Source organism: Ricinus communis, chromosome 8, assembly GCF_019578655.1.
Source record: "Ricinus communis isolate WT05 ecotype wild-type chromosome 8, ASM1957865v1, whole genome shotgun sequence".
Classification (NCBI taxonomy): Eukaryota; Viridiplantae; Streptophyta; class Magnoliopsida; order Malpighiales; family Euphorbiaceae; genus Ricinus; species Ricinus communis.
The window spans coordinates 14850020-14876567 of record NC_063263.1 but is presented as its reverse complement, the minus strand read 5'-3'; the positions used below and the strand labels follow the sequence as shown (position 1 = coordinate 14876567).

Sequence of the window (26548 nt, the reverse complement as noted above, 5' to 3'; positions counted from 1 at the left end):
TCAATAATAAAATCTATATAAAATGTTGATTTTTCAGTTATAAACTTTAGTTTCATAACTGTAGATTATTTAATAATTTTATTACTGTTTTTGCAAGTAATTTATATAATTATATTGAAATGTCATTTCAAATGAATATGAATATGATTACAAAATAATGAGATTTACAGAAATTTTAAACTTTGAACGATTAAAATCGAAAGCCAACAAAATTATAAAGATTGAAAATTTAAGAATAGAAAAGTGTATATAAAATAAAAAATGCAGAAAAATATAAAAAAAGTTAATTTTTTAATATTAGAGAAGAGAAATGTGTTTTGATTTAAACAAAAAGTTAGGTATTAAACTGATGATTTTTATTTAATTATGGATAAAAATCATCAATTAAACTTAATATTCTTTCAAAATATGTAAACCACAAGCATAATGGTAAATGTGTCTAGGTCCTTAACAACTCAAGGAAAGAAGCCACGACAAGTTAAAAGAAGAATTAGGATTTATTGAGAGGTTTATTAACTTTGTAATATTCTAACAGAACACATTATTTCTTTCTAACAAATTTTTATTAATAAAGAAAAAGAAGAGAAAACGAGTATAGAGTGAATATAAATTAAATTAATAATAATCAAGTATAGATTTTACTTTTTTTTTTTTTAAATTTTTAGTTTTTATTTAAAAAATAGTCAGTTTTCTATTAACTGATTATTTAATATGTTTCTTTTAACTGGTTAATTAGTTTTCAACAGTCAATTAATCCATCCCTGACTACTAACTAACTGATCTGCAACCGTTAACTGGTTAATTTCCTTTTAATTAACAGTTTGATTTTGAAATTACTTATAACCAATAATATTACAGTTAATAAAATAAAAATACCAAAATCTTAATCACGGGTTTTATTTGTCTTCCCCGTTCACTTTTAAATTATTCACTTATTAGTCCGGCGATGATAGCCTACAAATTATCGTCGTCGTCCGCTCTGAATTGCTGCAGTACAGTGGTAGCCTCATGGAACTAAACAGCTTCTTCAAATTATATATAGAATAATAGTAATTATAATAACTTGTAGAGTAAAATATCTATATATTTTAAACAAATTCGTAGAGCTCACTTATTTTTCTGCTAATCCAAAGTGCAAATAAGGGAATGGTAGATCGGAAAACCTCGACTTCGCAGTCGACATCATCAGAAATTGCAGCTGCAACATCACCGGCAGCAGCGGACTAGCCGTCGGCGATAAAATAGGAAATTTCGGTATGTAATTTGTTTTTCTCTTAACAAAAAAACACAAGGCTTTCCGTGTTTTCCTTAAATTGAAATTATATACACAATCCGTAGAGCCAATATCTTCCCCAATTTCTTAGTTAGTCATCATCATCGTCGTCGTCGTTATTTATTTTAAATAAAATCTCAGTTTCAGCGTCGCTAAATCTTCTCTGGCATTGAAGCAAGGCTTAAAATTTTAAGTTTTGAGTAAGCAACGATATTGCAGGAAAAGATTTTGTTAATTGCTGTCATGATTTCTTTTTGGCGGCTACACTAATAGCGCTTTTAGTTGTAAATATATGATTAAGCTCCAATTAGTTGAAATTAGAGTAACTAATTACTGACAGGCGTGTAACTGTAACTATTAACAACTACTGGTAGCATTACAAGTTCAGAATGCTAACAAATAATAGTAATGGATGACTTGTTATATTATAATATCAATAGTTAATAACTAATAGCTAATAATTATTAAATCTAAAATTAAATTATTTTTTTATTTTATAAAATTATTATAATAAATTAAAAACTTTGAAAAATATAAAATATAAATATAAAATCAACATCGTTTTATATAAGAAATTTCAAACTTTCCAATAGCTTGTTAAAATAACATTTTTATATTAATTCTACATATTATTAATAACAATAAAATAAATATTCTTTTAATATTTGGTTGGATTGGCTTTTATATTTTTAAACCACAATTAAACTAATTTTTTTTTTTTAATTTTAATTGATTTAAAACCAAAAAACTAATCCATGATATGTTTGTACCATAATTTTTGGTTTGAATTGATTTAATTTGGTTAAATTTTATATATTTTTAATTGATATTTAATAATTAATAGCTGCTAGAATATTAAATATGCAGTCCGGTGGCTGATAGAATACTAATAGAATACTAAGTTCTAAAATCTGACAAATAGTTAACTAGTCGTTAACCGGTAAACTGATAAACCGTTAACTGAGTTCTAGATACTGGTAGCTGATCCTTTCACCGAATTTGTTCTGTTTTTACTTTTTAAATGCGAGTTTTGTAGTACTTGTTTGCCTGCATGGTTTCTTGTTTTTTATCTTTTTTTTTCTTCAGGAGTATAACAACCATGGCAGATATCAGGATTTACCAATTAAAATCAGAGGACGACATGGAATTCGGCAGTACAATGGAAAATAAGAAGGAAACGGAACAGCCTGAGGTACAAAATAATTGGGTTCCAGAAACTCCTGCAAAGCCTGCACCAACCAGGATGCTTAAGTTCTACAGCAGACGGTGCCAGAAAGGCAACTCGGCGACAGGTTCTCTTGCCGTAATTTCTAAACTAGAGGCTCAAGCCGACGATATTCTGTTCGTTGGTGCCATGACTTTCGCAGACAAAAGCCATGAACAAAAGGACCAGAAACCTTTGAGCATGGAACCTTTATGCTCGTCTGATGGCGTCATAGGTTTAGCTAAGAGTACTGGTAACTTGGAAGATGTTGATATTGGTTTTACAAGGTCTGAGGACGTTGAAGGTTCAGAGGAAGGCATTCCTGAATCAGCATCAGAAGATTACAAAGGAGAACCTGCATCTTTTGTTGTCGGTAGTCCTGAAGATTCAGATATAGAAGACTTTAATTTGGAAAAGACAAATAACAGCCTGGAAGACAGGCAAGCTTGTACTGGTAATGTGGCTAGAAGATTGGATTTCTCTGCATTAGGCCTTGGTAATTTGAATGTACCATCGGATAGTATTCCTTCTACTGAGCCCTTGAGTTATGCTGGTCTGGCTCCTCCATGCATAGGTGCAACAACCCAAAGCGAAGACCAGTCTTCCTCTCAGGAATTTTCCAGGGCTTCAGCAGAAGGAGCAGTTTACCAGAAGATTGATACAACTTTTGCCCTCAGCTTAGACCAGGAGAATAACACAAACATCCAAGATTATCATGCAACTCGGTGTAAGTGACACCGATTTTCTTTCCTTTTTTTTCTTTTTTTCAGTTTATAATTCTATTTACGATTGTTATTTTCCAACTAGGAAACATTAGAGATGTGATTAATTAGTTTAAAATCCACAGCTCAAGTTGATCTATAATTAATTTTTTATTAGAGTAAACTAAATGCTATGAGATCATCTGAGAATTTATGCAATCATGACAAGAAGTGGTTTCATATATTGAATACAAATGCAGGTGATGGACAAAAAGATGTCCAAGGTAATTTTATTTCTTCGGTGGAAAATGAGAAGCTTTGTTCTGGTGAGCGCTTAGAGCCAGCAACTCCATCGTTGAAGCAAAATTTCAATAAAAGATCAAGAAATGGTATAGATGTGGATCAAAGGCCACTGAAGAGAACCAAAATCAAGAAACATAGACATAGGCCCAAAGTAGCTGGTGCAGGTAGAAAAAGAAGAGTTAGCAGTTCACTTGAAGAAAAGGAGAAGAGGAAGAATGTAACCAAAACTCAACCCAAGGAGAAGGAGAAGAGTAAGTATGTTAGGAGGAGCTTGAAAACCTCAACAACAGAGCACCATACTGAAAGTGTTGCTGCAAGGTCAGAATTATTGAGTGTAGTAAACCAGCCAAGTAAAGAAAATTACATTGAAGTTATGCAGCCTAATGCGAGTGGAGAACTGGACGTTGTCATTGGAGACCAGGAAAGAGATGACAAAATGATGCTGCCAACCATGTCTGAACTCGCTGCAAGCCATGGCAGTGATGATAACAAGGCGACATTCTGGGATCTGAGCCTTGAAATGAAGTCAAAAGAGCAATGTACTGAGAAAATTAGAGGGCAGAACCTACTGGAGATAAAACATAGCAGATTCCATAAGAATCTTCGAAGTGCTGGCTGCCATAGCAGATTCTCATGGAATCTTCGAAATGCGTCTCATAATAAAAACGTAGAACCAAGTTTCCCAAAAGAATACAAGCGGAAAAGAATGAGAAGAAAGCCGAAATCAAAAATATCCATTCTTTTAAGGTTTCTTGACTTGTATTCTCATCCAAAAAAGAAGAGATGTAAAGGACTTGTTCAAAGAATACATCCAATATATAACCATAAGCTAAACTCTCTACTCAACCGCTGCACTTTTGAACTCGCTTACATGAGTATCAAAGGTCAGCCTGCTGAAGAGGAGTCACATGCCAAAGCTGTTTCTGCTACTTCTGTTGCGGGACTCAGCATTGGACAAACTACTGGCTATGGGATGCCTACTGCTCCTCTTGTTCAAGATCAGCCTGGTCTTGCACCTCCCATTAGGGGTATTGGTGGCTTCGCTCTTGGCATGGTGCAGTCACAGATCTGGTGTCCTCGGGTCTCACAACTTTCTGCTCCTAGTTATCCACTGCCTGTTATTAGGCCACCTGGTCAGGGCTGTCCATTGATGGCATGGGACCCACCTCCTCCTCATTTTGTTGCTAGGCCTGCATATGGTCTGGGTTTTCCTATGCCTCCTTTGTTGCAGCAGTTTGGGCGAAGACCTGTGGGAATGCTTCTGCAGTCACAGGTCGGTCTACTGAGAGGACTTCCTGCTCCACCTAGACCTGGAATGCTGCTTCCTCGTCTGGGGATGCCTCCACCTGGTTGTGGACCTTTTCAACCTGGCATGCCTCCCCCTCCTCCAAATCCACAACTGAAGAACCAGCAGCAGTGTTTATTAGGTATTTGCTATTGCTATTCCTTTTTGTTCTTTCAATTTATGTAACTCATGGCTTGCTTTATTAATTGTTATTGATATTATTATCTTTTTGAAAGAAATTGTTGTTTATATTATTGCTTGTCATATTAAGGCTGCAATCTGCTCCTTTCCTTTGGATTTGATGTTCTGGTATCCTTTTCAGAAATTTGTACTTAGGTATTGACAGTTTAAATTAGTTTTTGAAGAAACCTTTGGTCAATCTACATCATACAAGTGCATAGTTTTTATCCTCAATCATTTTTTACACGGCATCAAGTAATTTGATTAATATCTCTAATCGTGCAACATGAACTCATGATTTCACTGGTAAGCATTTTATGTTTCTTTAAGTGCTAGCCTGTAAGTATCATTCCTCAGTCATTCTTATGACTTGTTGCATAAGCATGAAAAATTGGTGAGTTAATTGTCCTAAAAGGGGTATAAATATTTTCTCCTTTTGTGCATGAAAACCATGGGCTTAACCTTCATTATAGAATACCTACTGCACCAGCCACTAGGGAGAGTCTTGGGTGCAGTCTAGAGATACTACTGCGAATGAAGACTAGTGAATTCATGAAATGCTAAGACTTCCTCAAAACTAATGGGTTTTGCTAAGGTTTGTTCAGTTAAAAAGAAAAAAAGGAAATCTGAATCCATGTTCAGACAGTACTAGATGATAAAAAAATAGCAACACAACATATATGCAATTAAATGCCATGAGAATCTGATTGTGTCTGATATGGCATCAGAGAAAAAGTTTATAAATATTCATCATTTGAGAATAATGATAACATTAACTATTAGTTCTTAAGGATTAATATTTAATATTTAATTTTGTCCTTTATATCGAATTCCTACTTGATGTTTAGTTTGGTATGCAATTTCAATTAATTGTATACAGAGAAGATCTTCAGATATTTGCTATATCTCAAACTAGTATCCATTGGGTCCTATGAGCAAATAGTATAATTTCTTTTAAAAAACTAATTTCCTAATTATCAAAATGCTGACAATAAAACTATTTTGCAGGTCCAAAGAAACGCTTCAACAATAGAAAGCATAAGAATTTGTTAATTGATGACATTGGTGAAGGTAGGTTGGACGTATGTGATGCAGATGCTATAGTTTCCTATCAGGATCCTCCTACAAAGATTGAAGGCTCAAGTGCTATAGTTCCCTATCAGGATCCTTCTTCTACCAAGATTGGAGGCTCGAGTGCTATAGTTCTGCACAAGCATAAAAAGAAAAAACTAACAGCACAAGTCCTTCTGGACAAGGAGACAATAAGACAGTGGAATCTTTTGGTGAAAATAGATAATGTTTTGGGTGAAAAAGAGGAAGATAAAGAAAGAGAAAAAAAGTGGGAAGAGGAAGTAGAAATTTTCCATGGCCGTATAAAGTCATTTACTTCCCGAATGCATGTCATCCTAGGTACTTTCTTACTTAATGCTGTTAGTTTTATAATTAACAAAAGCTGACAACTAGAGTTAGGTTTTCACTATAGCTATTTTTTTAAAAAAAGACTGTCAAGATGCATAATTTTATGTAAATTAACATACCTTCACAGGGGATAGAAGGTTCAAACCATGGAAAGGATCAGTCGTGGACTCAGTGGTAGGAGTATTCTTAACTCAGAATGTTACAGATTTTCTTTCAAGGTAATCAAATTATAAGCCATTCATTAAAAAGCAAAATATGATATAAAATTTATAACTGACTGCTACTTCTAACAGTGCTGCTTACATGTCCCTTGCTTCGAAGTATCCAATCCAGTCAAAAAGCAATCAAGAAGCATCCGATGATGAGCTGGATTACAAGAATAGCCAAGAACCAATTGGAGATGATATTGTTTGCACTGGAACAACAGAAAATTTGCATGCTAATGGATATTTTATAACTGAATTTGAAGAAGGAACTTCAGTTGATATTGTAGAAGAAATAAGTTTGGTAGATGTTAAAGACATTGGAAATGCCATCTTGCAGAAACAATCTTATAGACAAGAAATCAAAGCACTAACACATGAGAACCCAGAAAATGCATCAAGAGGGTCGGATAGCAGAAATCCAATATCAGGTTCAGAGAGGTCGAATAGCCTCAAAGCTACCTTTGAAATGCCTTGTTCTTCTTCCAGTGCATGCCACAACAGCTATAATTCTCACCTCATGGAAGACCATCGAGCTGAGAATGTGGTTGAAGAGAAAGCATCACCAGATATGGATTTTCTGCCTCAGGATTGCAGCTTGCAAGCAGAAGTTGGGATAACAAGCATTCTAGATGCCCAGAGTGTATTACATGACGAGAAATTAAATATGCCTGAAGAAGTGGTATGGCAAGATAGTGCTTTGAATCCAATTGCTCCTGCCACTAGCATGAAGAACAAAAGATCTGGCCTGGTTCCTGGTGAGACAAGAAAGACAACCAAAGGGACGAAAAATGTTGTTAAGGAGAAGAGTTATTGGAATGATTTAGGAAGAAAATATTCCAGACCGAGAAGTAGTGCTGCAACGGATTCTATAGACTGGGAGGCAGTTAGGCAGGCACCTGAAACTGAGATTGCTGATGCCATCAAATCACGGGGCCAGCACAATATCATGGCAAGGAAAATCAAGGTATAAAATTTGCAATCTCATACCTAATTATTGCAACTATATTTTGAATTCAAGTATAGATCTGTGATTTTGCAGAAATCTCTCAATCGCATATTGGATTATCATGGAAGCATTGACCTGGAATGGTTACGACATGCGCCAGATGATGATGTAAAGTAAGTTTACTTGAGGGTCGATATGTAAGAAAGATCTGCATTTTGTTTTCATGGGAATGTTGCTCAAATTATTAATAGATTGCCAAAATATGATATACATGTTGTAATAAAGTTGGCAAACTTTCTTCATATGATATTTTTGCCTTCCACTTGTAGGGTGTACCTGTTGGAGATAGAAGGGCTGGGCTTGAAAAGTGTGGAATGTTTACGGCTTTTGACTCTTTACCATGATGCCTTCCCAGTAAATTCTAAACCCAATACTTTGATGACTTGTCTGCCATTGATGCTTGCCTATGAACTTAGCACTGCATTTACTTCATGAACTAGGTCGATACAAATGTTGCTCGTATAGCAGTGCGTTTAGGATGGGTCCCCTTGGAACCACTCCCTGGAGTCCTTCAGCTTCACCTTTTGGAAGAGTAAGAAACCTCAAGTACCATATTAACAATAAACAACAGTTCTCATGTTTTCTATGTCAAAAAGCTAATAATGGTCTGCACAGGTACCCAGTCATGGACACCATTCAAAAATATCTTTGGCCTCGACTGTGCAAGCTTGACCAGAAAACACTGTAATTTTCTCAGAGTTACACTAGAGCTGCTTATCTTCCTTATCATTTGTGCATTATATTTATAAGTTAGTTGTTAGCTGAAAAGATACAGCATTTACTGGTCCATATATTATTTAAATGCAGGTATGAATTGCACTATCAGATGATAACCTTTGGGAAGGTATGCCTTTACACTCTGTTATCTCTTTTGGATTCTGATTGAGAACAGCTATAATGGTGGAAATATGGCTTACACTTTTTGCAGGTTTTCTGCACAAAGCTAAAGCCAAATTGCGGTGTCTGTCCAATGAGGGCGGAGTGCAGACATCTTGCTAGTGCAATTGCAAGGTTTGAACCTGGGCCATTCAATTATTTTAATTCAGAATGATGACAAATGCATGAATATAAGAAGTTGAAATGCAGTAAATTTTGGATATCTTAAACATCGTATAGGCAATTATGAAAACTTTTTATGCACCATGAGAATGGGGTATTACATGGCTTTCTTGAATCTCTCCCGTTGACATCCTAGTCTCTCTGGCACCATTTTGAACCTTTTAAGGTGGAAATAGTGCATAATTTTGAACAAAATCTAATGCAAGAAATTGAAATTCGAATGCAGTGAATATCTTTGCCTACCAGGCATACCAAAGAGAGGTGAAGAAAGATCCAAGGTTCCTAACATGTCTCTTGAAAGCTCTGCTGTGGATGCAAACGACGCTTTAATTGTCAATCCAACAGCAGTGTCCCTTTCTGGGTATGTCAAAGCTTCAGAATCAAAATTTGAAACTCAGTCTTGTGAACCCTTAATCGAAGAACCAAAATCACCAGAACCTGTAGCTGACATTGAAGATTTCGAGATAGCTAATGGAATCGATATCAATGACGGTGAAGAAATCCCTATCATCCAACTCAGCAATGAACCGTTTAGGGCAAACGTGCAGTACTTTATGGACGAGTACCGGAATAATCTCCAAACTGATAGTTCGTCAAGAGCTTTAGTTCCTCTATCTGTGAATGTTGATTCAGTTCCAGTACGCAAATTGAAGAATATCAGCCGCCTGCGAACGGAACATCAAGTGTAAGTCAGAGATATACTTTCATATTCAGCGAAATCTTATTGGTATAATCAACTAGAAGAAAGAAAGAAAGAATTCAGTAAGGCAGCAGGAACTAATTAACTGGTTTAAGAAAAGAAAAAAAAACATCCAATAACTTAAATTAAAAGAATTCGATCACTATATTACTGCATAGGGAGAATACCTGCAAAATGATTTTTCTCTTGTGCAGCTATGAAATTCCAGATGATCATGAGCTTCTTATAGGGGTAAGTAGGCTCATTCTCACTCATTTTAACACTAAAATATATTCTCAATTAAGCATTTCAACCTGACGTTTGATATATATTGTTGATATTACAGCTACCGAGACGAGATCGCAATGACCAGTCGCCTTACCTGCTAGCTATATGGACACCAGGTAAACAATAGAGAAAAACATGATCCTGGAAGTTAAATTGGTCGTATTATATAAGAAGTCAAATCACACAGCGACCAAAATATTCAGACAATCTTTAATTTTCTGAAAGAAAAAGGAAGAAGTTTGGAGCTTTTAATGGTATCTTTTAATTATTTTGATTCTCTTTAGTAGTTAACTTATTATTACTTGTGTGGGTACTCCTGCATGACAGGTGAATCTCCGGCTTCCTGCCAACCACCTGAGAAAAGATGCAATTCTCAAGGAGCTGAACTCTGTAAGGATGAGACATGCTTTTATTGTCAAAGTATTTGGGAAGAAAGAACTGAAACCGTCCGTGGCACAATCCTGGTGAGTGAAAACTATTTCTGGAGTCTACATTTGTTACCAATATCATAGACAATAAAACAGAAGAATTATGTAAATACTGACCATAATTTGATGCATGAACAGGTACCCTGTAGAACAGCAATGAGGGGAAGGTTTCCACTCAATGGCACATATTTTCAAGTTAATGAGGTAAGAGCCATTGAAGGACACATTACAGATGGGCATATATCCTAATAAATTTGTACAGACATGATCATGTCCAAATTCGACAAGCCTAAATCTACAAATTAGAAGTAAAAAAAACTCAATGGTATAGCAAATAAATGATTGAACAAAAACTTGTGCAAAAGTATTCAACTCCTTGCCATTTGTTGGTCCAAATACTATCTTCAAACTCATGTTATCACTTGGCGCAGGTATTTGCAGACCATGAATCTAGTTACAATGCGATTATTGTTCCCAGGAGTTCAATATGGTATCTAAGGAGGCGGATAGTATATTGTGGTACATCACCAAACGCAATATTTAAAGGTAAAATTACTACTACTAAAAATGAGCAGTAACATTTAACAATCACATAAATGGCCATAAAAGAAAACCTTCTGTTCTTTTGGCAGCATGTTCATTGAAGGAGATTCAGGAGAATTTTTGGAAAGGTATGAACTTCTTAATAATGGATTTAAAATCTTATGATGGAGGAGTTAATTGTTGATATTATGTTTTTTTCGCAGGCTTTATCTGTGTTAGAGGATGGGATGCAAAAACTGGTGCACCAAAACCTCTAGCAAAAAGATTCCACTGTCCACCTAGTAAAATGGTCAAGAATTCTTCAAAGTCTTAGATGTTTTTAAGGCAATTCTTTTGTTTATATTTCCTTTTTTGATGTATTTATATTTTGTTTTGTAATTGAAGATTTTTTTTTTCGAGAATAATAAATTTTTTATTCATTGAAACATAAAATTACATCTTAATTAGGAGTTTTGTTAGAATACTGTTATAATGTCTATTTTTAATTATAGACAATTAATCGGTACTATTTTAAATGTTTATAAATAATTTTTAATTATTTATATAAGTCAAAATTATATATAAATCTCATAGTTGTAATATATTTAGTAAATAAACATCATATATTTAGTTGATATATATGATATATATATATATATATATATATATATATATATATATATATATTCGATTAATTTTAATATATTATTAAAATTAAAATAATATTAATTTTATAAATCTATATGATATCATACACCTAAAATATATTTGAATGATTCTTTAATTAATGATTCAATTGTATTGTTAAACTTCTTTTAATTTGTAATTAGCAATTGACATTGAACATCTAATTTATAATTAGAAGAGTTCTATTTATGATCTATAGTTAAATATATCATTAAGTCTAATTCAATAATTATACTCTGCCATCTCATTATTTACATCTTTTCTATCCTAAATTTCATTTTCCTCCAGAAACCCGAATTTAATTTCAAAAAGGTTGAACGACCCAACATTAAAACTAAAATTCATTTATATATAATAAAATCTTTCTATAGTATTATATTTGAATCAACTAAAATTTATAACTAAGGAGGTTGGGTTGGACGACATACATCTTGGTTGGTTCCCCCTCTTTGCAGGGTGATAACACCAGTAGCGAAAACCAAAATCAAAATGGGAAAGAAAAAGATATCGTGATGTGTTATATAATTTAATGAAAGTATGGCTATTAAATTTTTTTTTGGATTTAATATTTAATTTTATTGGTGAAACGATAAAAATCAAAGATAAAATAAATAAATATTTTATAATATTATACAAATAAGATTCATGAAACAAAATAATACTACAGGAAGATAAAATATAACATAATATATATATTCTTAAGTTATATATACAAATATTATCATATAGAGAGATATTTTCTTAAGGTGGGAGTTAAAAAATGTATACCTTATTTCAATAGAGTTTATTTTTATTTATAATTGACCCAAATGTAAATCGTAAATAAATAAAATGAACGAGAAATTATAAGATAAAATAAACTACAGATTTACATGAATGATGGAAGAGCCAAAAACGAAATATTCATAACTAAAATAACAATATCTAAAAACCAAAAGACCTACACATAAAGATATAACAAATCATTATGCAACTAATCATGCGAATGGAGGAGATGGTGATCCTGCTGACTAAAATTGCTTCAAGAGAGAACAAAAAATGGGTTACCAAAGTTAGCAAAAATGAATCATTTCTTCGGATAGAAGAAGATTATATAAACACTTACTCGAAATCTCACTTATCAGATTCCATTGTGTCTTAGCTGAAACACAATCATCAATTACTTGTTAAATGGACCGGGACCATTTAGCATCAAGATTGAATTTGAGAGAGAAGAAGTCCTAATTTTGCTGGCCGCATCCTTGATTAATATTGAAATCCTATGAACGTTTCTGTAACTTAGGATCAGGAGATGGAAGCTTGCCGATTTCAAGTAGCGGTGGAAGTGTGCGACCAGCCTCCTATGGCAATGGTGTATAGAAACCTTTGGCGGACCAGGTGGTGTTGGCGCATCGTCAGCAGTTGATGCTTTAGAAACAATGAAAGGTAGCATAACAACAAGCACTTTTTTCATAATTTCTTCTTGTTTTTTTTTTCTTCAGATTTAGGACTATGAATGAACCAAGTCTCTCATAGCTCGACTTGCTAAAAGTTTATTTTAGCTCGTTAGTGTTGAAATTCAAACTTAGATTTTTTTCTTTTTCAGATTTAGGACCGTGAATGAACAAGTATCTTATGAACCATTCAAAACTCGACTTGATAAAAGTTTATTTTAGCTCGTTAGTGTTGAAATTCAAACTTGTCAATGCTCGATTTATTAGCTTGCAAGCTAACTTGTTTATAAATTTATGAGGCTATCTGCATATTAACTCATTAATAATTTTATATTTAAGCTCGTAAAGAATATGAAATATTTTTTTTATGGAGAGTTCCTGCCCGGTTGTGGTCCGACATGTTGATGAGCTTGAAGCAAACAGGCCCCATGCCGATCTTCGCTTGGGCCGACTCTGAGGTAAGCAAAGACAAGAGGTGTCTTAGTACATAGCTTACCCTAGGATGCATGAAAGCTAGAACAACCGGTTCTGAATCTACTTATGCCTATTTCAAAAATTCCGAATGGACTTTCTGCGCTTCCTGAGAAGAAAGTAGTCTTGGTATTGGATCCTATCTCTCGGTGTCCTGTACAAAGAAATTCGAGATGAGCATAAAGACCACCAAAGCTGGATTTAGGGCAGGGGTGGGGAAACGTAGAAATGAGTTCATGCCACGATGATCTATATGGAAGGTTTTGTTGACCATTCTATTTAGAATTTCTTTTACCAGGAAAAACTTTCCCTGCAAGCAAAGAGGTTTCAAGATATTAGACGACCAAGTGAAAGTGAACAGGCCCGAGATTCGGATGATTGATGGAAGAAACACCAAACATATCTTAAACTTCTTGCTCCCACCAGTCGACTGATGGAAATAGACTAACTACCGGAGATATTCGTGTTACTTTATTAATTTATATAAACTATGTCTAAAAATATTTTTATTTTTATTTAAGTTATAATTAATTTTTATTAAATATTAAATATTTAAAATTAATCAATTCAATTGAATAAATTAAATTATATTATTGAATAAATCAATATAAGTAAAAAATTTAAGTTAAATTTACTAAATAAATTTTAATAAGTTAAATTCGAGATAAATTTAAACTTAAATGAAATTCGTTATATTTGAATTCGAACTCCTCGACTCGATACATTTACATCTCTTACATCCATTGACGGCAAGGGACCCACCTCCTCATCCTCATCTTTGTATCTATAGTTTTTTTTTTTTTTGTTATACAATTTTATCTAACCATAATGCCAATTTTTATTTTAAATACAAAAAAAAAAAAAATCTAATTTCGGTACTTGTTGAACCACAAACATCATCGAATGCAGCATGAAATAATTATGTTAACACATTATTTTTACATACTGAAAGTAGAGCACCTGCAAATTATGCTAACCAATTTAATAGCATGGGAATTTTATTTATGAGAGATTCTTTAATCAATTCATTTATATTCTATTAGATTCAAATATGCAATGGATACACTCCACTCAATTTTGAATTTGTGAGAGAAATAAGAAGTCATAATTTGCTGGCCACATCCTTGATCAATATTGAAACCTGGAAACATTTCTGGAACTTAGGATCAGAAGATGGAAGCTTGCCGATTCCAGGTAGTGGTGGAAGTGTGAGACCAGGCCCCATGGCAATGATCTATGAGGAAATGTAAAGCTAGGAAACTTTGGTGGACCTGGTGGTGTTGGTGCATCATCCTCAGCAGCTGATACGGTAGAAACAATGAAAAGTAGAAATGCTTAATGAGGTGAAATGCAAAACTTGGCAGCCCTATTAATAAGGGAGAGTGAGTTGCTTGCATGTGTTGTAGTTCAGCTTCTGTTACATTGATTTAATCACTTTTCTGCTTTTGTTTCAGATATATTTTGATGTACTTGCTTTTTTAAATCTTTATCCTTCTTGATAATTGCAGTTTTGTATGATAAACTTGCTGTGGCGCCGATACTCTTCCTTCCTGATTTTAAGATGAGATTTCAATATGATTATGTTTCTTTGTGATTTTTTAGTTGCAGGAAAAAAGAAAACTCAGATAAAATGAAAAATTTATATTTCCGGATTCGTATTGTTCATTAGTCTCAAGAAAAGTTACACAAAATAAAATATATATACAAATGCAATATGATTGTAAATTAATTATCAAATTAGGAGTTGTTTTCTTATCTAGAATGCATAATATTATACATCAAGAATCCGATTAGTATTAGAAATAATTAAAAAATAACGTATTTCTCTTGAATTATTATTTGGCTTTCTGAGTAGGAGCATAACTAAGAAGGTCATTTCTAGTATCTTCGAGCTTGCAAAGGACATTTGATATGGCCATCAGGAGAACCTGCAGCGCGAGACAACCCGATTCCAACAATTGTGACCAAACAATCATTCTGTATTTCTGGTTTTGTTATATTTAATGCATGTCCTGTTATTGCATGGTTTTCGTCCTTAGACCATACTATTCTTCTATTTAAATATATGCTGAAAAGTATTTAACAATAAAAAAGAAAAAACAGGATACCCTGGAATTAGTACTACAAGAGAGATTGTTTTCGGGGTTGTGCCTGTTAAGTTACGTCAGAGACAAATTAACCAAAAACAGGAAAAGAGGTGATTAAGCTATTGACCTGGAGGCATGCAGCCTATGGAACCAGTATGGCATGAGTTGAGCTAATTATTTGAAGTTTGATCATGACCCATTTTTTCTATCAGCAATCTACCCAGGACAAAACTTCCGATTTTGGCAGTCATGTCTTCATCCAAAAGAATATTGCTATACCTAAAATCCTAATGCTGATAGAATTTGTCAGAGTCATTCTGCAGTGATTGTATCAATAGCCACATTACATCTAATCTCTCCACAAGATTCAAGCCATCTCCATCTTCATTCTTTCTCTTTCCCTTTATCCAGTATTCTAAGCTTCCATTTCCATTAAATTCAGAAACCAAAGCTAGAGAATCTATTTTTCTTGAGTTAATACTCAAACAAGAGGTAACCAGCTTAACAATATCTCGATGCCTGATTAAAGCCTTACTCTGCAAGAAAGCTCTTCCAAAATTCTGTAAGCTGTTTGATGTTGAAGACCTTGACTGCTACCAACAGAACCATCTTCAAGACACCCTTTTTACACTGAGCCAAAACCACCTTCTCCGATCAAATATTAAACCAACTGATACCGCTCCTTTACTGAGCTGGAAGAGTGAGCAATCTTTCCTTTCCTTCTCATTAGATAGAAGAATGAACCAACAGAAATGCACCATGCTAATGTTTCTACAATAGATATAAAATTTGATTGATCTCTTCCATAACCTCTATCATTCTGACATGCCAAATGCAAGTAAAGCTTTGATTTACCTTCTAATAAGTCTCTAGAAAGTTTTGAACGGATGGCCAAATATCATATTATAATATGCGACTGAAGTCATCGCATGAACAAAGGTTTTCTATTTATTTGTATTTGTTTAAGTTGTCTAATTCTTATCACAGTTTCTTTTTTAATCCTAATAAATTTGTATGTACAGATGGTCAAAACTAATAAATTTGTACATACAAAACCTATAGTATTCAAGATCTCATTTTTGTGGAAGTTTTATACATCTATATCAATCATATCCAAATGCGACAAGCATGAATCACCAAATGATTTAAGAAGAACTTATGAATTAGTATTAAAACTAATGTAAAATGTGCAAGTGGGATCCATTCTCTTTGCATAATGTACTCAACTCTTTTATTATTTGCTTATTTTCCTGTACAAATTCATAAATGTTTAATAACTAACCTTAGCTTAAACTGTCGATAAGATACTATCAAATTGAGATGTAATGATATTTGCTTTTGAATTTCAAATTTTTAAATCTAGTATTAATTTGAATATTTTAGTACCCTTCAGTTTCTCAGCAGCTTATGATAAGAACAATAACAACCTGGTCGACTAATCTAAAAGGAATTATAGTTGCAATATTGGCTTGACATGGCAAGTTCTTCTGGAATCGACTGTGTTCAAAGTAAATTATTGTCTCTCTAATTATAAAAAAGTAGAACCAAGATTTCCTAAATGATGTAACCGGAAAAGGATGAAAAGAAAGCCAAAATCAAAAGTATCAGTGTCCTTCTAAGATTTCTTGACTTGAATATTTTAGTATCCTCCAATTTCTCAATTTATAGAAACATATTCTTCCAATTACTTTTATTGTAGCAAGAAAAATTTATGCAGAAATATTGATAATGATAATAAAAATAATATTCCATTTGCATATGGCAACGACATAATATCTATAAATAATCCGTTAGCATGACTGTTACATGCTATGATAAATCATAAATTAGCATAATTTTTACATGCTATTATGTAAAGACAATGTGTTAGCATAGTTATTACATGCTATATGGGTAATTTTGTTGTTCTTCACAAGGCATACTTATTAAACAAATCATGTACTTTATACTTATTTTTTAAATTTAATATGTAGTTTTCAATTTCTTCATATTAGTAATGTATTATTATATTGATTTTAAATTATAATCTCTGATAAAATTATCAACAAAACTTGCTGATTTGACTATAATATTGGCAATTAAAAATAATAATTAGTATTTGAGTTGCTAACTTATTCCTAGACATTTTAGAGAAATTCTTTTCTCTTACCATTTCTATTTTAAATCGTAAAATCTAAGGCGTAAATCGCAACAACAAAGAAAAAATAAGTAAAAAATAGATAACTCAACAATTTTAATGATAATTTTTAATCACTTTCTTTTTTAAAATTATTATCACTGTAATTTTAACAACATCAATAAATTTCGACTAATAATTTCATTAGAGACTAAAATTAAAGTTAAAATTGAAACTCATCATTAATTTTTAAAAAATAAAATAAATATTCCAACAATATATAAAATGTTATCTAGAACAATAAAATTTTAATAATTACAATCTTTGAGAAATAAAGAGACATCAAAGTCTAAATCTTTCTAGTTTCAGAAAAAAAAGAAAGAATCTAAATCTATAGTCCAGCACTGATCCATCAATATTAGACCAATTACAGCAAATGAAAAATTAAGAATTTATAATCATTGTCAAGAACCAAAACTAGTAAGAATTGATTGATTTTTATGTTTTGAAATAAACATTGGCAGTGTTAATTTCTTTTTGTTAATTGTAATTAACATTATGGTTAGAGAAATTATGTAACAAGAGAAACTATAAATCCAAAGATAGTCATAGTTCATTTAAAGAATAAAGCATTAACAAACTACTCAAATAAAAGATATATTAAATCTCAAAAAGAATTAAAAGTATTTCATTTCCTAATCTCAAAATCCAAAGTACGTAAATAATTAAACAGTAAAACTCAAAAAAAAAAAAAAAAAAAACCTTTCCCTAAAGTGATTAATAAATTATGCTGATGGGGAGATGGTGATCCTGAGGAACATAATTAGTTCAAAAGAGGACCAAAAAATGGGCTATCAAAATGACCAAATATAGCTAAAAACAATCATCAATACTTTTTGAATGGACTGACAACATTTGGCATCAAGATAGAATTTATGATCAATATTGAAATCCAAGGAACACAATGAAGGTCAGTAGATGGAAGCTTGCCAAGTAGAGCAGCTAGTGATGGAACTGCACGATCAGGCCCCATGGGAATGGTTTATGAGGAAATGGGAAGCCGAAAAACGTTGGTGGTGCTCCGCTGTTTGCTGGTGGTGGTGGTCAATCATTAGCAGCTGATGGTGTGGAGACGACGAGAACCTGTACAATTCTTGAAATGCTCTTTTAGAGAAGTGACGAGATGAATTGCAAAACTTGATAGCACATGGTCTAATAGAACATGTTTTTACGTGATAATCCTTTTATCTTTGAAACATTTTTTTTAATATATACTCATTTTTTCTTAATTTTGAGTTTAATTCAATTACTTAATTATATATTTGTAATCAATTAAATCTAATGAAATATAATTATCCAGTATTTATTATTTAATTCTAAAATCATGCTTCAAAATTATTAAGTCTTGTTTTAAAGATGTTTAATAAGTTGACATGGTTTTTAAAAATAATACTTGTTGAACTCCTTCAACTTTCATCATGTGAGTGTTAAGCTCTGGATACCCTTACTGAATAATAATAATAATAATAATAATTATAAGAAAAACAGTATGATCATGATATACAACTCCTAAAAATATGGAGCTACAATTACAGACATTAAGAGGATTACAAAGAACTGAATGGTTCGTAGTTGGATCTGAAAGAGGTCCTAGAGAATATTAATGTCTCATACTTATAGAGCCTAATTACCATTGATTTCTATATTTTTCACTTTTCAATAAATTTGACTAATTCTTTCGCTTTTTTTTTTTTTTTGAAAAGACCTAAATTTAATTTCTTGTTTTAAATATTTTCAGGTAGCGGGTTGACCACTGCGGTGGTTTAAGTATGACGTGTATTTAAAAAAAAAAAAGTCAATGTTTCATACTAACTCATTTTCAATATTGAGACTCCCTATTTTACTTTAAAAAACCAAAAAATTAACAATCTTTCTGTTTATGAAAGCAAGCAAAAGATCAAATTCTTCTAAAAATTACGTAAATCTACAATAATGACTAAATCATTGAATTAAAAGCAAATCACAAGAATGGTAATGTATTTCCTAATTTATAATTAAATGCCCTGAATAAAGCAACTCAGTTTCTCACCATTAAGAAAATAATAATTCAAGAATTAATATATTACCAATATCTAATTGCTTTACAACGAGCACATCGTGTGGTAGCAGGACAATAACAAACAACATATTGATAATTACTATTTAAAATGACACCATCTCAGGTGTTTCTTTAAAATTGAAATTGTAAAGTTTTGATTAATGTTAAAATATGACTCATTTTATGTAAATAAACAATTTAGCAAAAAAATTGACCCATTTTATGTGTATCAATAATTTACCAAAAAAGTTGATAAGTTAACGAAAAACAATAACATTCCTCGTAATAGCAAAAGTAATTACTATTTTATGAGAAATGTTATTTTAAATACCTTTTCATAAAATAAAATTATCCTTTTAACACTACTTAATTATAAAAAGAATTATTAAAATTATGGAAATAGTTATTTTTGTGTAAGTCAACAACTTACAAAATAATTGTTAAACTAACAAAAAATATAAAGGTGATAATAAAATAAATAATTGTTAAAATAATCGTTCATAACTCTTATTACTTACAATAAAAATTACGGTATTATAAAAATATGATTATTTTTGTATAAATTAATAATCTATAGAAAAACTAAATTTACGAGAAATGATACAATTTTTCATAATCGTGAAAAATTACTATCTTACTAAAAATGATAATCCTTTTAATTTTATAGTTTTCATAATTTAGCATTTCTCAATTCTGTTTTCTTTTCTATAAATCAATCATTTTATTATAATAATGGAAAAATATTACCTAAGCTAATAAGCTCATCTATTTACAACCAATATTAGCTTATGTGAAAGAAAACCCAAAACAAAAAATTACATCATATATATTTCTCAATTCTAATTAGTAATTTATAATTACAAGTTAATAAAATTAAAATGTTCCTAATATTTAAATAAACTATAATAATTTGACAATTTTATATTAATTGTTCAAACAAAGAAATATTACTTTGTTTTAAATAAAAATTCCCTAATATTAATATCAATGGATTAGATTAGATTTGGATAATTGTTTTCATGAGTATCATCATAATTGATGAGTAACCTTAATTCAAATTATCAGTAAGATTAAATACAATAAAATCAGCTTAATAAGAACTATTTGATGTATGAACAAGTATGTAACAATATTTAGTTTTGAATTCTAGATTTTTTTTTTACTAAGTGTTTCAGAATTTTGGTATCCTCCAATTTCTCAAATGGTATAAAGATATATTCATTGTGGTAAGAATAATAATAAAATTTACAAACATAATATTTATGCAAATCTATTTTTGATTTTTAATATTAATAATGGATTTTTTTGTGATTTTAAATTTTAGTCTCCAATGAAATTATTAATTAAATTTTATTAATACGACTACAATTTAGCAATAAAAAAAAATTAGATTAGCATTAGAAATGTTAATTTATTACACTTCAAATAAATTATTTTCTTACCATTTCCTTTTAAATTCTAATTTAAAGCTTGAATGCAACAAATGACAGAAACAAAGTACAAGAAGGATATGAGATAAAATTGTTAGATCTTCTTCTTCTGAATTTTAATAAAAATGACTAAAATAGTTCAAAAGAATGTATATTATCCGATTATCTATTTATTTATTTAAACGCTGTCATTTTTTTATTATGGAATGAGTTAACAACTCTGATGCTAAATTTAATAAGTTTTTTTAGATGAGGGCAAAGTCTTCACTGCTTATCAACTCATGACTGTTCTCTTCTAGTGCCAATTGAATTATTTAATACATTTTATATTTTATAATTTTGTACATCCAAACATTTTTACAACCTGAAAATCATAAACGAACCATTCATTTTAAAAATAATTGTGTCTTGTAATTTGTAATTTGTAATTTGTTAAGCCAATATTTTCTTTTTTCATAATTTGTATAAGAATGCTAAATCAATTTTCATTTAATATTTGAATACTCAATTTCCATCAATTCATTTTCTTTAGATGAGTGCAAGTAGAGGCCATTGCTAATTGTCCATCTGAAGTTTAAGTTATTGTCATTTATGTGATAAAATCTATATATGAAATCCCTACACCAGTTATTATAAAAAAAACACTATAATAATAAAAATAAAATAATATTTACTTACAAAAGATGCATATACATTAAATAAAAAATTATATTAATACAGTTTCCTTTTATATATTTTAAGAAATAATAGAAATTTAATCCTCAGAATTAGAATTTCTAAGTCCGCGGCTATCTAAATCAGACAAAACAGCTTCATTAAGGCACTGACAAAGAATATTTTAAAGGCTGGCAAAAGAATGAAATCTAAATGCTAGATAGGAGAGTAAACTCAACTATCAATCGGTCAATCTTTACAACCAAGCTATGATGTATGATGGGAATGGCACTGGGTACAGTTGTAGAGTCTCAAACAGAAAAATGCCATGGCAGTTGCAATCTTCCCTGTCAGAATGCTCCTTGAAAGTCTTCCAGGATTTATTGTTTACTAATTAGCCGCCAGAGTATATAAGTACATTAAAGGTGGTGGATTGGCCACTGTTCTAAGCAACACTACTTTTAAATTCATTTTCTTGATCACATATCTATTGACCTCCACCGTATGATAACTACATATAAATAGATTTATTTTTAATAATTATCGATCGTGTCGATAAAACAGTAAATTGCAATTTCGTAAAAAAAACGCTTCACTCGGTGATATTAAGCTACATATCGATTTTATAGATGTCGTTGTTTGAATGTCAGATTTGATCATTTTTTCTCTTTATCATTACTATACAAGGAGAACTCAACATCCCATATAATGAAAAACTATATAATTTTTATAAAGTGAGAACTCAAAATCCCCATAATGGAGAATCATAAAATTAAATATTAATATTTATTAATAAGATTAATTAATAATGAAGAAAAAAATAAACCGTCGCCGATTTAAAATTGATAAACAGTAGCAAAGGATGAAATTTTAATAAAAAATAAGAAAATAAGAAAAAAAAGAGAAGAGGGCTGAACGTAATCTTTTTTAGATTTGTATTATGATTATTTTCCGAAATAACCATCTTAGCTATAAGTACGTATCAATATCCTGAGCCATATTCACTTCCAACAAGGGCAACCAGAATAAAATGAGTCTCATTCTCTCCCAGTTAATACAGACCTTATTGTTAATAATTATCCTTGTGTCTTTCAAATGTAAGTCTGCTACTCTAAGCATAGAGACAGATAAGGAAGCCTTGATTGCTTTTAAGTCTAGCCTGGAATCACCCTCTTCTTTATCTTCATGGAACCAGAACTCGTCTCCTTGCAACTGGACACGGGTTTCCTGCAACAGATATGGTCATAGAGTTGTTGGTCTCAATCTTTCCAGGTTAGATCTTTTTGGGTCCATAAGTCCTTATATCGGTAATCTCTCCTTCCTTCAGTCCCTCCAACTTCAAAATAATCGTCTTACAGGAACAATTCCTGATGAAATCTACAAACTTTTTCGCTTGAGAGTTATGAACATGAGTTTCAATAGTTTGCAAGGTCCAATTTCATCCAAAGTAAGCAAGTTATCGAAGCTCAGAGTGCTTGACTTGTCAATGAATAAGATTACAGGAAAAATTCCTGAAGAGCTCAGCCCACTTACCAAGCTCCAAGTTCTGAACTTGGGTAGGAATGTTCTTTCAGGTGCAATTCCACCATCTATAGCAAATCTTTCTTCACTAGAAGATTTGATTTTAGGCACTAATGCTCTTAGTGGGATAATACCTAGTGACTTGAGCAGACTTCATAATCTGAAGGTGCTTGATCTTACCATAAACAGCCTCTCTGGCTCAGTTCCCTCAAACATCTACAACATGTCTTCCCTGGTTAATTTGGCCTTAGCTTCTAATCAGTTGCGGGGTAAACTTCCTAGTGATGTTGGTGTTACACTTCCAAATCTTTTAGTCTTCAATTTTTGCATCAATAAGTTCACTGGTACAATTCCTGGTTCTTTGCACAATCTCACAAAAATAAGAGTCATTCGAATGGCGCATAACCTTCTACAAGGAACAGTGCCACCAGGTTTGGGAAATCTTCCATTCCTGGAGATGTACAATATTGGTTTCAATAATATTGTTAGCTCTGGAGATAAGGGTCTCGACTTCATCACTTCTTTAACAAACAGCACCCGGCTTAAATTCCTTGCCTTTGATGGCAATCTTTTGCAGGGTGTCATTCCAGAATCTATTGGCAATCTTTCGCAGGATCTTTCGCAATTGTACATGGGAGGAAATCAAATCTATGGAGGTATACCATCCTCAATTGGCCATCTCAGTAGCTTGACCTTGTTAAATCTGAGCTACAACTCGATCACTGATTCAATCCCACATGAAATTGGCCAACTGCAGCACTTGCAATTTTTAGGTTTGGCTGGAAATCAATTTTCAGGAAGTATTCCTGATTTTCTTGGCAATCTCCGAAAGTTGAACCAAATGGATTTATCAAGAAACGGATTGGTGGGTGCAATACCCACTACTTTTGAGAATTTTCAGAGTCTGCTTGCTATGGACTTATCCTCCAATAAGCTCAATGGAAGCATACCTAAAGAAATTCTCAATCTCCCAAGTTTGAGCAAAATCTTGAATCTATCTAACAACTTCCTAAGCGGGAATTTGTCAGAGGACATCGGTCTGCTGGAAAGTGTTGTCACTATAGACCTCTCTAACAATCGTTTATCTGGTGATATTCCAAGCTTAATAAAAAACTGTGAGAGCTTGGAGGAGTTGTACATGTCCAGAAACTCGTTTTCAGGCCCTGTTCCTGCTGCTTTAGGAGAGATGAAAGGCCTAGAAACTTTGGACCTTTCTTATAACCATCTTTCTGGTTTCATTCCTTCTGATCTCCAAAGACTAGAAGCCCTTCAGTTGTTGAATCTCGCCTTTAATGACATAGAAGGAGTGGTTCCTTGTGGTGGGGTTTTTACAAATCTTTCTAGAGTCCACTTGGAAGGAAACAAAAAGCTCTCTTCACAATTATCATGTCCAAATACTGGTGATCGCGGAAAGAACATAGTCAAAATTTCTATCATTATTGTTGTTACAGCCGCATTAGCAATATGCCTTTCAATTGGTTGTTTGTTCCTTATCAGGAGAAAGAAAAGCAAAATCGCTTGTGCATCTAACAACTTGATAAAGGACCAACAAATTGTTTCATATCATGAACTCCGCCAAGCAACTGATAACTTTGACGAGAAAAATTTGATTGGAGGTGGAGGCTTTGGGTCAGTTTACAAAGGGTTTCTTGTAGATGGTTCCGCTATTGCAGTCAAGGTCCTTGACATGAAACAGACTGGATCTTGGAAGAGTTTTCTTGCAGAATGTGAAGCTTTAAGAAATGTGAGGCATCGGAACCTTGTTAAGTTGATTACATCCTGCTCTAGCATTGATTTTAAGAACGAAGAATTTCTGGCTCTAGTGTACGAGTTCCTTGGTAATGGGAGCTTAGAAGATTGGATTAAGGGCAACAGAAAGAAAGAAAATGGAGATGAATTAAACCTTACAGAGAGATTGAATGTGATCATTGATGTGGCGAGCGCAATGGATTACCTACACCATGACAGTGAAGTTCCTGTGGTGCATTGTGATTTGAAGCCTAGCAATGTTCTTCTAAAAGAAGACATGACTGTCAAGGTGGGAGATTTTGGCCTGGCTACGTCTCTGATAGAGAAAATTGGGGCTCTAAATTCAATCAGCTCAATTCATGTCTTAAAAGGTTCCATAGGATACATACCTCCAGGTTAGTACCCTGATTTTCCCCTTTAAATACCTCATAGAAACAAAATCTCATGGTTACTGAGTTCCTTTTCCATTAATTGGACTCTGACTTGAGGTTTGCTTCTGGAAATGATTGCAGCACTACTAATTCATGCTTATGAACTTAACTTTAAGGTTTATAAATGTGTTATATAATGTTCTTGGAACTTTTTCATTTATACCAATAGTTGATCATGGTGCAGAGTATGGTCTAGGAGTGAAACCATCAACTGCTGGAGATGTGTACAGCTTTGGGGTGATGCTACTAGAGTTATTCACTGGCAAGTGCCCCACTTGTGATAGTTTCAAGGGCGAACAAAATCTTGTTGGGTGGGTGCAATCGGCTCTCTCTTCCAATAAACTCCAAATGCTAGACCCTGATCTGCTGCTACAATTAGGAAATTGTTATCATGATAACCAGCCTATAATGCCAGAAATACAAGATGATTGTCTGATCACAGTTCTGGAGATTGGATTATCTTGCACAGCAGAATCTCCAGAAAGGCGCATCAGCATGAGAAATACTCTTCTCAAGCTCAAAGCAGCCAGAGACAACCTTCTTAAGTAGGTTCCTGACCAGAGCAAGTATTCACCATAGCAGGCTAACATGTTTATCAATGGCTGATGGTTATATATGTAGGTTGAAAATCTTTTCTGTGATCATAAGCTCTTATAATTTTATATATGCTTTCACTGCATTTGTATCATTATCTTTCAGCAATAAATGCATTGGAATGTTCCCATTAATTATTCATACCATATTTCAGAATCATAGAACAAGAGATTTTAGATAAAGTATTGTGGCTCAATTCGTATAGGCTGGTATAGACAAATATTTGATTACATATATCATCAAGCATCTACTCACTAGAAAAGATTGATCAATAAACAAATCATGCCGACGGAGAAGATGGCGATCCTGATGATTAAATTCCTTAATATACTTACTATATCTCTCATTTAATTTGTCCATTTACTTCTGACAGTTTGTGCATTTCTATCTGACAGTAAATATTATATGGGTGACCTTTTAAGAAGTAATCATATATTATACCTTGATTAAGCTGCCAAGTTCGAACCTAGGCTGAACATTAATTAAAATTGTGGGTACAAAAAAATAATAAAATTTACAAATAATATTTTATGCTGAAATATTGATAATGTATGATTGTTACATGCTATGATATAATTCTACCATATATTATAGGTTAGCATAATTGTTACCTGCAATATTTTAATATTTGAAAAGTAATGTGTTAGCATATATTGCAGGCCATGAAAATTAAATTTTGTGTTCAAATAATTTAAAAAATGTATCTGAAAAAGACAATATTAAT

General features: G+C 32.3%; 2 protein-coding genes across 6 annotated transcripts; both read left to right on the top strand.

The window, feature by feature from the left end:
- Window positions 1–884: 884 nt before the first annotated feature.
- LOC8267010 lies at window positions 885–11035 on the top strand. 5 transcript variants are annotated; one of them, XM_048378434.1, is made up of 21 exons: window positions 885–1000; window positions 1134–1254; window positions 2360–3204; window positions 3439–4908; window positions 5955–6356; window positions 6493–6583; window positions 6659–7535; window positions 7611–7690; window positions 7847–7931; window positions 8018–8109; window positions 8193–8261; window positions 8385–8421; window positions 8506–8588; window positions 8863–9321; window positions 9531–9567; window positions 9662–9719; window positions 9931–10067; window positions 10170–10235; window positions 10463–10577; window positions 10664–10702; window positions 10778–11035. In XM_048378434.1, the coding sequence occupies exons 3-21, from the start codon at window positions 2373–2375 to the stop codon at window positions 10885–10887; spliced, it is 5139 nt and encodes a 1712-aa protein (XP_048234391.1). In that variant the 5' UTR covers window positions 885–1000; window positions 1134–1254; window positions 2360–2372; the 3' UTR covers window positions 10888–11035. The 5 variants fall into 5 exon arrangements, 4 of the variants coding, with proteins under 4 accessions (XP_048234391.1, XP_025014610.2, XP_002527453.3 ...); XM_025158842.2 differs by having other exon boundaries at window positions 898–1254; window positions 2387–3204; XM_002527407.4 differs by having other exon boundaries at window positions 898–1254; window positions 2380–3204.
- Window positions 11036–21762: 10727 nt separating this feature from the next.
- On the top strand, window positions 21763–25946 carry LOC8267013 (probable LRR receptor-like serine/threonine-protein kinase At3g47570). Its single transcript, XM_015724345.3, has 2 exons — window positions 21763–25194; window positions 25415–25946. Exons 1-2 carry the CDS (start codon window positions 22560–22562, stop codon window positions 25777–25779), a joined length of 3000 nt encoding a protein of 999 aa, XP_015579831.2. The 5' UTR covers window positions 21763–22559; the 3' UTR covers window positions 25780–25946.
- Window positions 25947–26548: the final 602 nt, after the last annotated feature.

What these genes read in the sequence shown, in the direction of transcription:
- LOC8267010 (XM_048378434.1), top strand. Translation starts at nt 2,373, where the DNA reads ATGGCAGATATCAGGATTTACCAATTAAAATCAGAGGACGACATGGAA. An exon ending in CTGCGAACGGAACATCAAGT is followed by an intron (nt 9,322 to 9,530) that starts GTAAGTCAGAGA and finishes TCTCTTGTGCAG; the next exon opens with CTATGAAATTCCAGATGATC. An exon ending in CATATTTTCAAGTTAATGAG is followed by an intron (nt 10,236 to 10,462) that starts GTAAGAGCCATT and finishes CACTTGGCGCAG; the next exon opens with GTATTTGCAGACCATGAATC.
- LOC8267013 (XM_015724345.3), top strand. Translation starts at nt 22,560, where the DNA reads ATGAGTCTCATTCTCTCCCAGTTAATACAGACCTTATTGTTAATAATT. An exon ending in CATAGGATACATACCTCCAG is followed by an intron (nt 25,195 to 25,414) that starts GTTAGTACCCTG and finishes ATCATGGTGCAG; the next exon opens with AGTATGGTCTAGGAGTGAAA.